Genomic DNA, 17,297 nt, shown 5'->3' with positions numbered 1-17,297 from the left:
TTTTCTATTTAAAATGAAGTTCTCTCATGTTAGCGTAGGTGTGAAGGCAGACTTCAAGAAATATTAGTGAAGTATATAGAGCTGGGAGCGGTTGCTGGAGCAGGTTTTTGAAGGTAACATTCTAACATTACAGTATTTGGCGCTTTTCTGCTGTTCAGAAACTTGGCCCAGTTTCTTAAAGGGTTTTTTTTTTTTTTTTAAAGAGGAAAACTCTTTTGCAACCCAAGTTGTCAACAGAAAGACCCAGTCAAGGTGCACATGTTAATAATCCCACCAGTACATTCAGAAAGATAGGACTTCAAGAATGGATTGAAGACAAATGTTTGCCCCGAGACAGAAACATTATAACATTTACACCATACCTTAAAACACTTTCTGTTACCAACTCAAGTTGAGAAGGAGTTAGTTTCATCTATTGTTAGAATCCTTCAAAAAAGGGAAGCTCAAATGGAAAAAGGCATATTACAGTAAACACTGACCTCCTGAGGTTTCTACAACATAAAAATATTCAAGCAGAAAACTATTTAGCAGCGGCCATAACTGTACGACAGCAACTTAATTCAGTGTGTAAGGAGCAGACAAAATGAGCCGTGATTTTAGCATGCCAAAGGAAAGGACAAAAAAAGCTGGAATGTGACAAAACAAAGTATTACGACTTCAGACAATCCACATTCAGAACCTTAAAACACGAACACCACAGATAAGACAGACACTGACAGACACATTGTATCCATTTTTAAAAGGGCAACGGTTACACTGAATATAAAACTGCTTAGTGCACAGCATGCTGAAAACAAAAGCATTTTGTTTTTACTGGTTTATGATCAAGTGTTTGTTTCCATAACTTTTTTTTGAAAATGTATTTAACTTCACAGACAGCACTTTTAGAAGCAGTACTCTACCCCCAGGTTATTTTCATCTTGATAACCGCACACTGGACAGAAATTTGAAAAAGTTTTGCACTTTAATATGTTCTGTGTATAGAATATTATCCTTATGGAAATCTGCAAAGGTCTACAGCAGCATACTATTTTTTTTCTTAAAAAGTAGTTGCACTACAATGAACTATCTAAAACCAAATACATCCCACCTAACTCATTAGAGGGAGGAACCAAAAATTCATCTCCTGGTCCCAAAGGCTAAATGTGAGGAATGTGTAAAAACCACATGCTCTCATGCACTCAGAAAAATACAAAAAAATGTTACCAAAATAAAAATAAAAAAAGAAATAAAAGAAATGCAAATCAAAACACGTCTCACATGCGTAGGCTAAAGTTGTCCATGCAAAATTCAATACCATTCAACCACTCACACACAGGATGAAAACATGCAAAAATCTGCCAAAAAAGTACTATTATTATTATTATTTTTTTTTTTTATGTGGGACATTCTTCAGTTGCAAAGAGCTGCTATGGCTTTACAAGTTTCTTTTTTGTTAAGGTTGAATTGTCCTGCACTTTATATAGAAAGAAAGAAACAAAAACCAAGGAGTACTGCAGGCCTAGTTCTGACCAGCAGAGCCATCGCATATCTTACAGGCCCCCTATATTCAGAATGGGATACTTTCAGGGAATCCAAGCAACAATACAACATGTACCACATCCATTTCCAGAGTCACATTATAAAACAATACAACAAAATACACATTAAGGGGAGGGGAAAGGTTAAATAAACACAGGTTTATTCTTAAACAGACTGAAAAACTTGGAAAGTAAACAACAAAAATGATCTGATGAAATAGGAAATAAAAAGGATTAAAAAGTTCCACCCTGTAGCTTGTACCCTTTCGCATTGAGCTGAGGTACGACGGGCCACCAACATGCACAGACCAAGGCTTCCAGGACCTTGTTTATGACATCCATTAAATGAATCATAAACACCTTTAAGATCATGCTTTGAACAAAAATGCAATTAAAAAGAAAATTAACATACTGAGTGGGAATAAACACTGAAGTATAGCAAACAGGTCATGAAGTTGTACAAATCTTCCTTATTAGATTCCAGCTGATGTTTAACACAAGCCCTTAACAGTGCTACTAATGACATGGCTCTTTATAGTTTCAGAATATCTGGTAAATTCACTAGTATTATTTCCATGCAGAAAGCACATCACATTAACAGCACAGAAGCAAAGATTGCACAGGTATATCGGCTTTCCACAATGTGCAGGATACACACAGTACTATATCAACGTTAATCCTAACGAGTCCTAAAGAGATTTCAAGGCCTTATCTTAACTACAGGACTTAAACCTATATCCTTAACAGAAATTAAACTCTTCTTTGTTTTTCTTATTTTTTTATTTTTAATGTAGGGCTATGTACTTTTCAACTGAAACACAAAACAGTTGCAGTATATATGTAAAATGTATACCATTCCCACTCTTGCTGCAAGCATGCTACTCTTCCCATAAAACAACAAGAAATAAAAATGTCTTTACCTCAAACTGTAAGTTGATAAAAAGTATTGGTGTAAAATAATATATATATATATATATATATATATATATATATATATATATATATAACACCTCTCCAAAATAATCTCTATAGTATTTGAGGAGTATGCAAGATATGCCAATTGTATTTACCTTGATATGCAAAAACTAGTTAAGACACTAAACTGACTAATAAGGCTTCTGGCTAGGCTGTTGGTCTTAACACACTAGTTCTACCATTTAATTTGTTCCATCTACCAAATTTAATAACAGGTGCCCACTGATGACGTACAGTATGTAACTGAGCTTGTGAAACTGCTTTTACTTCATATTCTTCATACCATGCAATTTTCTGGAATTCGCCATGCCTATGTCTAGGTTTATTTTAAATGCAGTCAATGCTATTTAGAATCCCATCTTGGGCTTTTACAGTGTGCTATTTATGGATTTATTTTTAAATGATCTGCACTTAACCCTATACTTTAAAGCCAATATTGTCTATAAAACTTTTAAAGGTATCCCCGAGTTTTTTTTTTTCTTTTAATTAATTTACATTTTTAAAACAATGTGCTATATTAGTATTGGACAACATATCTTCATTTGCTTCTTATTCCGATATTGAGCTGTAAAAAGACTAAATTTCCTCCCTCAATTGCTCCAGGTGTTCCCCCGTCAGCTGAACAGTGCGACGGCTAACACCTCCCTCCCACCCCGCCCAGATGGGTTGGGATCGTACTGTATGTTCCCCCTGGTCTACCCTTCCCCCCCAGTAAAGGGTAACATTTCCCTGGGTGCAGAGGCTCCCCGTTGTCTCCCAGAGTGAAAGACCTACAAAAACACAAATACAAGTATTGAGAAGGCACGGATTAATTAAATTAAGAAACTGGTAAGGACATTAGCAAATCTTTGAATTCTTAATTTAAATGCATCAATCCCTTGATTTTTAACACTACTCAAAAGCATAACGCAAGAGGGAATGGAATATCATATTGAAACATTTGTAAACATGAAGTAAATTGATAGCGCGCAAATGCAGGTGATCTTGACATGGCCATAGGTTTAAACTTTGAGAAGAAAAATATATATATATATATTTTTTTTAAATCAAAGTACAGCCGTGTACCAAATCTGAAGAGGTCATGGGCACCATGAATATGAAGTCAGAAGTGAGAAAAGCTTATAAAAATCACATACTATAACAGTAAACTAACAGTAGCTACCTGCATTTAAGTTCTAGACCCAAATGTATGCTATTTCTAAGCTTACACAGAGTAATTATGACCTTCTCTAGCTTCATATAATTGAGTAGGTCAAACAAAATCCAGAGACACAGGGCACTTACCCCAATTACTGCTCCTACAGACCATGCTGTTACACTCCATAGTATGCTGCAAGGCGTTCCTTCAGTGGAAGTGGAAACTGGTCTGAAAATCGCTTCCAGTTTTCATCTCCAACCTGGTTTTTAAATCCATGTAAGATCTGAGAAAACACAAGAGTTCCGTAATATACCATGACAAACGTGTGTAAACGGAATGAAACAACAACTTATGAAAAATGCAAAAGAATATCAAAGAATCTGGGCAATTTCTTCCTATTTGACTTGTTACACCCTGCTGCAATCTAACTCCAACTGCATATAACGAAGCAGCGACTGGGAACAAAAAAGTGAGATACCCCACACACCTTATAGGTACAATCAAGTTAATGCTAAAATTCCCCCAAGTACGTGCAACTACTCAGGTGTCCTGGGTCAGCCTGATTTTTGGTGTAAACTATAGCTATTCTAATGCACAGGCGAAGCAAATTCCTCAAGAACATTCAGTCAACACACATCAGCTTTCAGTTAAGAAATACCATCTGATCCCAATTACCATAAAAAAATCAATTACCTTACAGAACATATCTCGCAGATCATCCTTTGGACTAACCCAGGAGGCTACAGCGTCACAGAAAAATATGAAATCCTGAAAACGCAAAAGAGGATTACAACATGCTTCACATACATTTACAAAAATTATAAATTCAAATTCAAGCAAGCTGAAGTTTTGCTATATTGGTGGGATGGAAAGGACAAATGGGCAAGTCACCTGCACAACACCTCCTGGGTTGGCACTGATCATTGTGCAGATTCCCCGAAATGCTGAATCTTTTTCTTCATTGTCCCGTATATTACGTAGTGAAGTACACCTGTTAAATTTGAAAATGAATGTATTTAAACAAGGGGGATCCAGCAACACATCACACTCGTTACAATAAATAAATAAATACATATGCATATTTTAAAAAGGCAAAATCCAATAAAATATCACATCTAATTACTATTGCATGAGATACTATTGTTGGAAGCACTCAAATTTACAATTGAAGGTTCTGTATACACTCTCAATTCCATATCCCCCTGCCCTTCACCCCCACTAAACACAATACTTCAGCTTTTGGTATTTCAAGCCATATCTTGCGATGGAATAAATTAAGAACAGCACTTTATTCCCTTAAATTATATAAAATCTGATTTTCATTGTGTTTTTAAAAAAAAAAAAAAAAAAAGCAGCACCCATAGTGAAATAGTATATGCAAAAATTATTCTGAATGTAAAATTGCTTCATATAAAAAAAGTGGTTCAAAAAACCAAAAAGGTTTTACATTAAATAAATGTTTGTCTTTGAGGACCACAGCCCCCAAAGTATAAGGCAGCTGTACACAAAAAGAAAGAAAACTAAAAAAAAAAAACAGCACCAACAATGTGGTTTTCTTGGCAGGAATGAGCACTTTGCGGTTAACCTTACTGCTATGCTGGCTTCACCTGTGACTGACAATGCCCTAGTTTTACTGACATCAAGATAACCTCTGAAAGGGATTACAGAGAACCACCACACATTCACTCATAGCAACGTATTCTCAGCTCTTTCTATTATTCCAATGCAGGTTTGGGGCATTCTGAGACCGACATGCATCAGGGAATTATTCTGGAGGGCCAGTAATACTCTTTGGCATATCAAGCCTTTTGAACCAGCAAGCACGTCACAGTCTTATCCCATGCATTAATTCATTGTTAGCAACAACACCACAAATAAAGATACACAGATAGATAGACATATTTATACATGAATGCTACTGAAGAAAAAAAAAAAAAAAATCACAGACCTAAAATAAACAAAGACAAGATTAGTCACATGGTTGGCAATGGATTAACGACTGTGACTCAACTGAAAATATTTCTTAAAAGTGAAGAGAGAAAGATAGAGTAAAGAGAAAAATGATTTAAATAAAAAGATTGAATAATACACACCAGGGTCTTATAAACTGCTGTAGCATGGGAGCCACCTCTTGAGGACAAACGTAACCAAGACGACCAATTGTTATTGCTAAGGTAACGCAATCACGGTTATACACCACCAAACGCCAACCAAGACATGAGCAAATGAGGGGAGGAGAAAAAATAAAGAAAAAAACAACAAATAACTCAGAAACAGAAATCAACAGAATCTGTGTATGATAATAAACATAAGATTTCACTAGTGTAGACTACTATCACCCCAGACTAAGTGAGGGTGGGTGGGGGTGAGGGGTGTCAAATATGATACAATCTAAAAATAAACAAAACATTTAAGGGAGAACACTTGAAAACGCAACTAACATTTAATGCAAACAAAGTCATTTCTCTGGAAACATATTAGAATAATCAACTATATTGTTCCCAGAACCCGGCTGAGTTTCCCCGTTACAAATTTGTTTCTGTCGATTTTATCATTTTGAATCAGTTCTGTCTGCATTAAAAATTAAGCTATATTACCGGTATCAATTACCACAAATGTATAAAATGTGTAAAAAAAAGACCAGATTAAGAATTAAACTATTTAGAAATTGTGCTTTCTCAGTTCTCCCTTAAACTCACAAAAAGGTTCATCTTTCCTAAGTAAAAGGAAATGGTTTAAGGATTACTCCAAGCCAACTACATGGAGAACCCTAAGATCTAGCAGATTTGTATGAAGTAGAAGGGAAACCTAGGTTTAAGAAACACTGTGCAACATTCTCATTAAAAACAGGCATTTATGAACAATCCAATGAAACATGCAAAAAGCAGATGAATGCTCATCAGAATTAGGTTCAGTGCAGGATATACTGATCCAGTTGCAAAAATAGAGTACTTATGTAATTTTAGACAAGAATCAAGAAATAATATTAAAATTACATTATTAGCAATGCTATTGATTCACTTTATTCCAAAAACTCGGGACACTTATTTCCCCGAAATGTCTACATCCAGGTGCATGATAAATCTGAGCATGGAAATCAACATCACACTCTCATCTCGGTGCATGGTGTACAAAATGTACAGTGTTTTTTATTTTCATTTTTTTTATTTACTCTCCTTTCAATCAAAATGACTACATCTGATCAAAAAAAGGTAAGAAAAGTAATTTTAAAAAGACTTGGTTAACAATCATTTAACACAAGAAGTCATTTTGACGGGTTTTGAGTTATTTTGTTTATTTTTTAAAACTGACAACCTCATTGCATTGACAGTATGCAGATTCGTTTACATTTTAAATCTCAATCCCGCGGCGGTTCTAGTTAAGAAAACTAGTAGTGTAAGTAAAAAGAACAGTGTTTACAGTAGAATATACAATGTTCACAAACACCTATGTACTTTTAACATTACATTTCAGGTTTTTGCTGCTCACTTGCCAACTATGTGAAGGGATCAGATATCCTGCATTAAACTTTTGCCACCCTTAACTAAATAACATTCAACATCAATTTGCAGCTAAGCATTCACAGTTACAATAATAAGCAATAAAAAATAAACAAACACATCTAGATGCCCTATAATAGGACTAACTCCTCTACCTTTCTACATTTCAGAGAAGAAACTCTTCTACCCTAGAAGCAGTAGACTGTTGAACTAATAAAAGAATGGCATTTGCAGGTTATTATTATTATTATTTAATATTATTATACTATAACCAAACATATCATTTTATCTGATGAATAGAGTAGAAACCGTAAGAGGGATTAATGCTACATATAGATGTTAGATGAGCTGCCTGTGCCTTCTAGCACTACCTATCTGATACACAGTAACAGAAGCATGTTAGTTTTAATGTTGTGTGTGATGGTTACCTTAAAACACGTGGTTACTATAAGATCCTGAGCAGCCTCAGACGGTTTACTGCTCTAGCTCAAAGCAATATCTGCACTAAGTTGCTACATTTTGCTGGTAACCTTGTCAATGTATCAAAATGATATATAAAAAAATAAAATAAATCAGTAAATCAAGCAGTCTTAGCTGGCCTGTTTTGGAATAAATACCAAGCGTATACAGTTACAAGCCTCAGTCACAGAAAAAAAATTAATGAATTTATAAAAAAGTGGAGCAAAATGAACTTTTAAACTTTTTTAGATTTTCATTGTGGGACTGTATTAAAATACTTTCTTGGCGCTCAGTTGTAAAAATAAAATAAATTAAATCCTGAAGCTTGTAAATGCATCTTCTAAAAGGTTAAAATAAACACGCTGAATTGCTGTCAATTTAAAATGTGTCAACATCACTGAGGTTCAAACCCTTAACCACAACTCCAAGTCCTTCTGCGTGTGACGTGCTGCATGGTACCTGTATTTTCCAATAACGTCTTTGGTGTATTGGGTCTGTTGATGATCTCCACCAGCTGATGTAACACCATAGAAATGTATGGCTGCATTTCAGCACCTGAAGAAGAGAGAAACCTTTGAATACACGATTCAGCTCAACAAACCATCTTAAGTGATTGGTACACTTCATACAAAAACATTGTGCATAAAACAATCCAATGCTTTCCAGTATGCAACGCATACCTTCCTCCTAAGCAATAAAGGGTTAAATGTGAATTAAGACGTACAAAAAAAAAAAAAAAAACACACGTAAAAGGAGTTAGGAGTCTCAACAAAGGCAAGACAAGAGCTTTAATGAGTTTTTACATTTGAGCAGGAGATAAATGGCAACCTATGTGCTACCATTGAAATGCTTTTGTTGTTAGATTTCTGGCTTATTGGTTATCTTTATATAATATTTGCCAGGATACATACCCATCTGAATTGAAATCTCACCAATCGCCCATGTAGCATTGTTGCACACAGAAATTAATTCAGGATTGAGGTTAGTGCCCAAAATTGGCATGAAATCAGCTGTGTAAAAGAAAAAAAAAAAACAACATAGTATAATTTATGACTGGATGTTTTAAGTTCACAATAGTTGAGTTGTATATGCTCTTGATACATTACCAATGCATGGCTTGACATGCTGGAAACATGCCTTAGTTAGATCACCCAACAAGGCAAAGGAACTCTGCCGGACCTCTGGCATTTTATCCTGAAATGTAATAGAAAGTGTAATGCAACACTATTATATTAGTCTTATTTGATATTAAGACCAGATATCTTTAAAGGCTTGTAAGATGACTGTCAAACTCTCTGCTAGAAAATATTCTCAATGGAGCATGCTGTGCCAGTGATTGTACTCTAGTAGTAATTAGTTAGTCACTGAAGCTAGAACATCTTAAAACTTCTTTACAATCAGTTTCACATAGAAGAACTGTCCATTTTGAGCACAGGTTTCCCACTATTTCTGTGCCTTACTCCAGGTGAAAACCACTACTTTTAATTGTGGGGTAAACATAATAAGATTGTGTGTAGACTGAACTCTGGCTCGGTTCTTGCTGCCCTCAAGCTTGCCAGTTACGAGGGTACTCAAAAAACCCTCCCGACCAGATTCTGTCCCATCTCGAATCTCCATTCTCTCTCAAAAACTCTCAAAGGGCTGTAGCCAGTCAGCTGAAGAAACATCTCACCGACAACTACCTGCTTGAATCTCTACAGTCTGGTTTCCGGCTGCATCACGGTACTGAAACCTCCTGCTCAATGCTGATGTTGGTGCTCCATCTGTGCTTGTCCTTCTTGTCAAAAGCAGCTGTTAGATCACCACAGATCATGGCACTCTTATTGACTGCCTACAGAAGTATGCTGGAATCTCTGGAACCTGTCTCTCCCGATGTCCTCTTACTTATCCGGACACATGCAGTCTGTTTTTTATTCTGGACGCAGTGGTGGTGCAAACCCAGTGTCCCCCAAGGATTTGTTCTTGGGCTCCATCTCTTCAATATCTACATGCTTACCTTGGGCCAGCTTATCCGCCAACACAACCTCATGTTTCACTCCTCTGCTAATGACACCCAGCTCTACTTAAAATTCGACCCTGGTAGCCTCTCTCTGCCATGGTCCGGCCCACTTCCTGAAATTCAACTCATTGAGGCCTGGATGTCTCCCAATTTTCTTCAACTGAACAGTAACAAATCTGAACTCCTAGTACGATCTAAAACTCAACTCAAGAATCTCAATATAGCAGCTTGAAAACTGTCTGCTGCTGCCTTCCTCCACAGTACGAAGCCTTGGTGTACTTCTTGACAACAACCTCTCCTTTGATCCCCACATCTCCTCTGTGGTCAAATCTTCCTTCTACCATCTTGGAAACATCTCCAAAGTGCATCCCTACCTTTCCCTCCCAGATGTGTAGATATTTTGTCAAGCGTGTCTCCTCTCGACTCCTGCAACTCTCTACACGGTGGTCTCCTGACACGCACCATAAACTAACTACAGCTAGTTCATAATGCAGCTGCCAGGATCCTTACCAGATGTAAAAAACGTGATCACATCACCCCCCCCATCTAGTCCAGCTGCACTGGCTATCTGTAAAGTTAGGGATTATGTTCAAGACCCTCTTGCTCACCTACAATGCCCTTCATCACACAGGTCCCGAGCACCTCAACCTGCTGATTCGCTATGTTCCTGCCTGCAAGCTGAGGTCCTCCAACTCTGGCCGCCTTGTTATCCCCAAGCAAAAGTGCACCATACTTGGACAATTCTCATTTAGCTTCATGGCTCCAACTCTTTGGAACTCTTTCTAACTCTTGGTGTGTGATGCTCCCACCATTGCTCACTTGAAATCAACTTTCAAAACCCACCTGTTCTCTCTTGCTTTCCATGCTCCTTAAGCCTGATATCTGCTATTAGCTGCTGCTACTATTTCACATATGTTACCATCATGTACTATGCACTTTCCACTTTATTTATTGTACTATTTCATGTGTTATGCACTTTCCACTGTATTTAATGTACTATTTCAGGTAAGAACATAAGAAAGTTTACAAACGAGAGGAGGCCATTCGGCCCATCTTGCTCGTTTGGTTGTTAGTAGCTTATTGATCCCAAAATCTCATCAAGCAGCTTCTTGAAGGATCCCAGGGTGTCAGCTTCAACAACATTACTGGGAAGTTGATTCCAGACCCTCACAATTCTCTGTGTAAAAAAGTGTCTCCTATTTTCTGTTCTGAATGCCCCTTTTTCTAAACTCCATTTGTGACCCCTGGTCCTTGTTTCTTTTTTCAGGCTGAAAAAGTCCCTTGGGTCGACACTGTCAATACCTTTTAGAATTTTGAATGCTTGAATTAGGTCGCCATGTAGTCTTCTTTGTTCAAGACTGAACAGATTCAATTCTTTTAGCCTGTCTGCATATGACATGCCTTTTAAGCCCGGAATAATTCTGGTCGCTCTTCTTTGCACTCTTTCTAGAGCAGCAATATCTTTTTTATAGCGAGGTGACCAGAACTGAACACAATATTCAAGATGAGGTCTTACTAGTGCATTGTACAGTTTTAACATTACTTCCCTTGATTTAAATTCAACACTTTTCACAATGTATCCGAGCATCTTGTTAGCCTTTTTTATAGCTTCCCCACATTGTCTAGATGAAGACATTTCTGAGTCAACAAAAACTCCTAGGTCTTTTTCATAGATTCCTTCTCCAATTTCAATATCTCCCATATATTTATAATGTACATTTTTATTTCCTGTGTGCAGTACCTTACACTTTTCTCTATTAAATGTCATTTGCCATGTGTCTGCCCAGTTCTGAATCTTGTCTAGATCATTTTGAATGACCTTTGCTGCTGCAACAGTGTTTGCCACTCCTCCTACTTTTGTGTCGTCTGCAAATTTAACAAGTTTGCTTACTATACCAGAATCTAAATCATTAATGTAGATTAGGAATAGCAAAGGACCTAATACTGATCCCTGTGGTACACCGCTGGTTACCACACTCCATTCTGAGGTTTTTCCTCTAATCAGTACTTTCTGTTTTCTACATGTTAACCACTCCCTAATCCATGTACATGTGTTTCCTTGAATCCCAACTGTGTTCAGTTTGAGAATTAATCTTTTGTGCGGGACTTTTGTCAAAAGCTTTCTGGAAATCTAAATAAACCATGTCATATGCTTTGCAATTATCCATTATCGATGTTGCATCCTCAAAAAAATCAAGCAAGTTAGTTAGGCACGATCTCCCTTTCCTAAAACCATGTTGACTGTCTCCCAGTACCCTGTTACCATATAGGTAATTTTCCATTTTGGATCTTATTATAGTTTCCATAAGTTTGCATATAATAGAAGTCAGGCTTACTGGTCTGTAGTTACCTGGTTCAGTAGTACCATGCTACTACTATGTATTATGTACTTTCCACTGTATTTAATGTATCGTGCATTGTTTTTTGTTTTTTTTACTGTATATCATGTATTATGCATTTCTCTATTTGAAGTATTATGGATTTTCTGGTATTTACTGCATATTCTAAAGTGCTTTGTGATGGTGTTCCACTATGAAAGGCACTATATAAAGATTGATTGAAGTGAAGCTATAGCTAGCTAGACTTATTCCAGCCCTGACACGTCAAAAAGGAAAAGGCTCCAATTTCAATTCTGAATGCTAGTGCATGTATACTTGAAGCACGCTTGTAGGAACAGGGAGACCAAAACCAGTTATTCCATCTATTAGTTATCATTCCATGGCCTTTGTGAAACAAGCTCCAATCACCTCAGCCCAGTGTGTTGTGTATAGGTGTTCCCTTCATAATGTCACCAGGGCAATTCAAAATCCATGAACTGCGTAAGAAATGTACTTTTAAAATCTCTGATGGTGGCCCCTTTAGAGCCAAGCCAGTTAGTGAGTAGCCAAAAAGCAGCAGATGCTCATGGCATGCTTGAAACTATAGTCTCCCGAATTACCAATCTAGCAACCATAAAATAAATAAACAGGTAAATAAATAAATACATAAAATTGTCCATTACCTGCATACACTGATACATCAATGTCAGAATATTGCTGCGTGCCACCAGCTGTTCGATGTTGCCGCCGAGTCCTTCAGCAAGGCCACTGAGCAAATCAAGAGCTACAATCATAAAATCTTTGTCTGGCACTTCATACTGATCCGGCTGGGCGTTGTGCAGCTGCCAATGAGAGGGTCATTCATAAAAATGTGATTACACCACACACTTAACTGTGTTACATTTACAAGCCCTGCAACTTCCCACTGTGACATTTCTTTGCATGCTAACTGGAACTAACAGGCGAAGGTATTTTAACAGCAAAATGATTTTAAAATGGGTTAGAGTAAACTATTGAACAAATTGTTCGCAAAAAAATAAATAAATCTTAAATTTTACACTTCAAAATGAAGGAATGTATGTGTTCTCATAGCTGAAACTGATAATATAAACGTATTACATTTCTGGACAAAAACATTTACCTGACTTCCCCCTTCTGAATGAGGCTCACCTGAAAGTTTGGTCATATGGCCAGATGATTTGCTATTCTGAAGCCACCAACGTTTGCAAATTTGCTTAATATCCTACACACGCTATCACCACTAACACAGCATGTTCTGTACCGGGGTGACCATTGCTTTCTTCCACTCTTGGTTGAATGCCAGTTGTCAGACAGTCGACACAGTTAAGCTGTGCTACACACACAGATGAGCTATTTTGGCTTCAAACTAGTAACTGGCTTCCAGGCTCCTATTTAGAGAATGCATCTAACTAAACACCTCAGCAAATCTTACTTTTAGAACCAAGGGGGGCAGGGCAGAAACTAAAGTAGTATTTATATCTTTATCATGCGTTGGCCCCTCTCACAGGCTTCCTTTAGGCAATAGAGCTCCCACTTCGGTCTCACTGCAAGCCCCTCTGCTAGACCCCTTCTTCAGTTGAGTAGCAGGTCCCGGCTTTATATCGAAACCACAGGATGGAGCCTCACTTTACACAGTTTCTTAGACTACCTTTTAGGCAGCACTGAGATAGCAACAAGTCCCAAACAGAAGTCTAATGCAATTCTTTGCAGTCCCAAAAAAAACCAAAAGTACAATTACAATGCCACGTTCAAATTTACAGGAAAACTTAAATAGAGGATATTTTCCGCACGATCCACAGGTTTTCCTGTAAGTATTGCAATTTACCCAAATAACGGGAGGGTTGCGTCACACTAAACGCTGTTAATTTGCTGGAAAATGGGAGTCTTAAATTTGACCCAGAAAAAGGTAAAACTGTCTTAAATCCAGTACAAGAACAAACACTGGAGCTATAACCTAGCTAACAAATTCAACACGCTTATGAATACAGGAACCTCTTAAATACTTGCCATGGCTTGTGCTAGAGTTTTCTGTACCAGGTTCACACAGCGCTGGTACACAGGCTCACAGTATGGGAGGAAGCCAGACTGCAGGGCAGTGGCAACTGAAGACAGGCACTGTTGTGAACAAAAAACAGAACAATCTGCAGCTTAAACACAAATCAAGCACGTGTGGCAGTGGGCTTGTTTACAATAGAAGAAGCTATCACAAAACTCCTGTGCATTTTTTTTTTTTTTTTTTTTTCAATAAGATGAACAGCAATATATTTGTTGACTTGTTTTCTTATTCACGCAATGTTTGAAATTAAAAATAGCATGTGTATAAATATTGAATATAAAAGCAGCCAAATCAGCGTGCAGAACCCACAGAAAGTTCCACCAGACTGATGAAATACAGATAACCCACGAGTCACTACAATGGAAACCTAATGCTATTAGAATACAGTAGAGAATGAATTTAAATGTAAAAAACCAAAATGCACCTAAAAGATAACAAAAAACACACTAAATGTTACCTTTCAGTCAGAGTTCTCCCCAGAAATTCTGTACAGCCGGGCGGCAGGACATTATTCCCGGGAGCAATTTTAATGGAAAAATAAACTCGCCTTACCTTAAACATATAATAAGACAATGAATTTGAATAATGTGTTGTCTTTTGTTGACTGTATCTGGTTGCGCTTTTTTATGTTCTACATTTTCTTTTTCATTACTGTTTATTATTGTAAGTTACCGTGCTTATTTATACACTCTATGATTTGACTGGGGAAAGATAATATAGCGTCACACAAAAAAAAAAAAACTGGTAACCTTTTCACTCCCTTTTTAGCTTAGTTATTGTGATTATTGCTTCATTTAAATTGTTTTCTTTATGTTAAGTTTTCAGGGCATTTTGTTAATGCACATCTATTTTTGTTTTTCTCTGTTCTACATTTTTTCTAATGTAACTGTTCATTTTAACCATTTTTTTAACACAGTACTCAAACACATTTGGTCAGCATCAGAACTGTTGCATGAAACCGCAGTGTAATAATCCAGCACCTCTGCACTTAAGCAAATGTATGTTGGGTGACAACAGCCGATATCCCATCACACCTTTCTTCTTAAAGGTGTACAGCCTCTATAAATGAACCCCCAATATCACAAGCACCTGAGTACATATTGCTATGATATCACAACAAAAGGAATATGCTTTTTTTTTATACGTATAGCCACTATATACTATAGATCACCTTAGAGTACAATAATACGAGAAAAAATGGACAATAATACCCGAAAATAATCTTAATATTTTTTTAATTAAAGTAGCTGGTGCAAATATAGTACTATGCGGTGGATTGCGCCAATCGTCTGCATATTTTGACCCCCTGCATTCACTGTCACTATTTTTGCTTTGAAAATAATTGGTTATTTTTTTAGCTGTCAATTAACGTTTCAGCCTCACGACATGCTTAACACAGAAAACCCACCCCTCCAACTCTGACTGGTTTAATGTTTTGTCAAGACATAACACAGCTGTCATGCAGTTCCAAGATTTTTTTTTCACCCAGCAACAAGCAACTGATCTAATCTGCTAAAAGCGCAATCAATCCTTATTGTTAAAGGCACAGTAGCATCTGCAAGACAGGCGGATCAGGTTTTTTCAGCCGGGCGGAGACAGCCACTTTGCTGGGCAGCCCGTTCGGCTGAAAAGGCCTGGGGAGAACCCTGACAATGTCTTAAAATTATCAATGATCTATCCTCCAACTGATGGAACAACTGTTGGTTGCTTTCAAAACACAAACTCCATTATGTATACTTTAAGAAACCTCACAGGATTCACAGATGTGAATTTCACTTTCACACATTTGAGTTTGGCCCATTGCTTTGGCCCAAGCAGTTTACAGTCACGTGCAGGAGGTACCTCCAGCAGAGGAAACAGATCCTTGTCTTCATCCTTCAGCTGGTTCCATTTCTGGATGAGGGGAGGCATCAGCATCTCTATGTACTCCTGCAGATTGGTGGGGGGGGGTACACTTTTGTAATTTTTCTTAATAAATAAATCTCCATAAAACAAAAACAAAACAACCACAAAAGTGCAAAATGTCTTACCGGCTTGTTCAAATGGTGGCCTACTGAGTCAGCAAGAGTGCCTATAGCATCATACAGGATGAGCAGGTTCTTGTGCTGGTATTTGCTAAAAGCGAATACAAGGGTGTCGAGTATATAACCGAGGTAGGGCACTAACTCTGTACAGGCCTCCTCTTCTAGTGTAGCAAAGGCACTGAGGGAGAATTAGAAAGAAAACTCTTTAAAATGGCGAGGGGTTGTTATCTGTCTTACATCCAAAACTAAAGCTATCCGGTGAAAAATATGAATGTCGTGTTTTGAATAGTGCTCCACATCATGTATGCAAACACATCACAGGAGTCATAGGAATGGTAATGTGTGATGACGCAAACGCACATTTTCTTGACACAAGCTCTGACAGTCCAGACAACATTAACATCTGAAACCTTCACGGCTGATCGAACTTCTTTCCCCAATTGGTTTTATACATACAATTTTGAATGTGAATAAAACGTTTTTAAAACATAATTGGACGTAAAGAGCAATGGAATCTGTTTTCCAAATATCCGCCTCTTCAAAATTCAGTGCAATATTACACCTTGACATGCAGTGGGTTGTGTGAAAACACAATCCCTCAACGCATAAACACCAAACAACAACAACCTCACCCCTCCCCCTGACTCTTCATGGAAAAGCAGACACATTACTTTAAATCACAACATGCAGGCTTGTAATATGGCAAGGTCAATAAATTCCATTATTTCTTTACCAAGGCCGTTTTCTGACATCAACACACCACCACTTGAGATGAAAAATATTCTTACTGATGGCACTGCAATGTATGACCAGGGTATAGTATCATCACATAATTCACTTTTAACATTTACACAGTGGTGGAAACTGGACCTCAACATTAACAGTGCCTTCAGTGAAACCTTTCAAAAAGCACAGGCTCGACATTTCATCTCAATACCATCAGACGGCACCAGCGATTGTACCAAAATAACTCGTCTAGACTATGTTTTATATTACATCAAAAACCTGCCTCCACCATTTTTATCAACCTGAAACCAACCACAACGCTAATAAAGTAGCTCAAGCACACTGTTAAAATGGTGTTAAGCAGTTAGAAAATGTGCTTTATTAAACTTTCACTTAAGGCATTACCCTCCACAGTTCACAAAGACAACTCTAACAGAAAGCAGGATACTACTGTCAAGACTTAAGGAATTCTAATACTGAATGAATCATCGCTGGGGAACGGACACTCTTTTTAAAAGGCTAGTCAATGAATCCTCTCAATATAGTTTAGCTGTGTGTGAC

General features: G+C 37.4%; 1 protein-coding gene across 3 annotated transcripts in view; it reads right to left on the bottom strand.

The window, feature by feature from the left end:
* Positions 1-2,529: 2,529 nt before the first annotated feature.
* Positions 2,530-17,297, bottom strand: part of LOC121313347 (transportin-1) — a 37,892-nt gene continuing 23,124 nt past the window's right edge. For 2 of the 3 annotated variants that reach the window (XM_041245769.1, XM_041245775.1), the window contains exons 14-25: positions 16,017-16,188; positions 15,829-15,915; positions 13,938-14,045; positions 12,593-12,751; positions 8,699-8,786; positions 8,504-8,602; positions 8,052-8,147; positions 5,727-5,802; positions 4,525-4,624; positions 4,327-4,401; positions 3,780-3,916; positions 2,530-3,265 (exon numbers count right to left, since the gene is read on the bottom strand). In XM_041245769.1, the coding sequence (XP_041101703.1) occupies positions 3,809-3,916; positions 4,327-4,401; positions 4,525-4,624; positions 5,727-5,802; positions 8,052-8,147; positions 8,504-8,602; positions 8,699-8,786; positions 12,593-12,751; positions 13,938-14,045; positions 15,829-15,915; positions 16,017-16,188 (1,168 nt within the window). In that variant the 3' untranslated portion in view covers positions 2,530-3,265; positions 3,780-3,808. Of the gene's footprint in view, positions 3,266-3,779; positions 3,917-4,326; positions 4,402-4,524; positions 4,625-5,726; positions 5,803-8,051; positions 8,148-8,503; positions 8,603-8,698; positions 8,787-12,592; positions 12,752-13,937; positions 14,046-15,828; positions 15,916-16,016; positions 16,189-17,297 lie in introns of those variants that run through there. The other variant, XM_041245783.1, reaches the window with a different exon arrangement.

Source organism: Polyodon spathula, chromosome 1 (genome assembly GCF_017654505.1).
Source record: "Polyodon spathula isolate WHYD16114869_AA chromosome 1, ASM1765450v1, whole genome shotgun sequence".
NCBI lineage: Eukaryota > Metazoa > Chordata > Actinopteri > Acipenseriformes > Polyodontidae > Polyodon > Polyodon spathula.
Note: the sequence above shows the minus strand (reverse complement) of the source record. Positions and strands in the feature narration are given on the sequence as shown.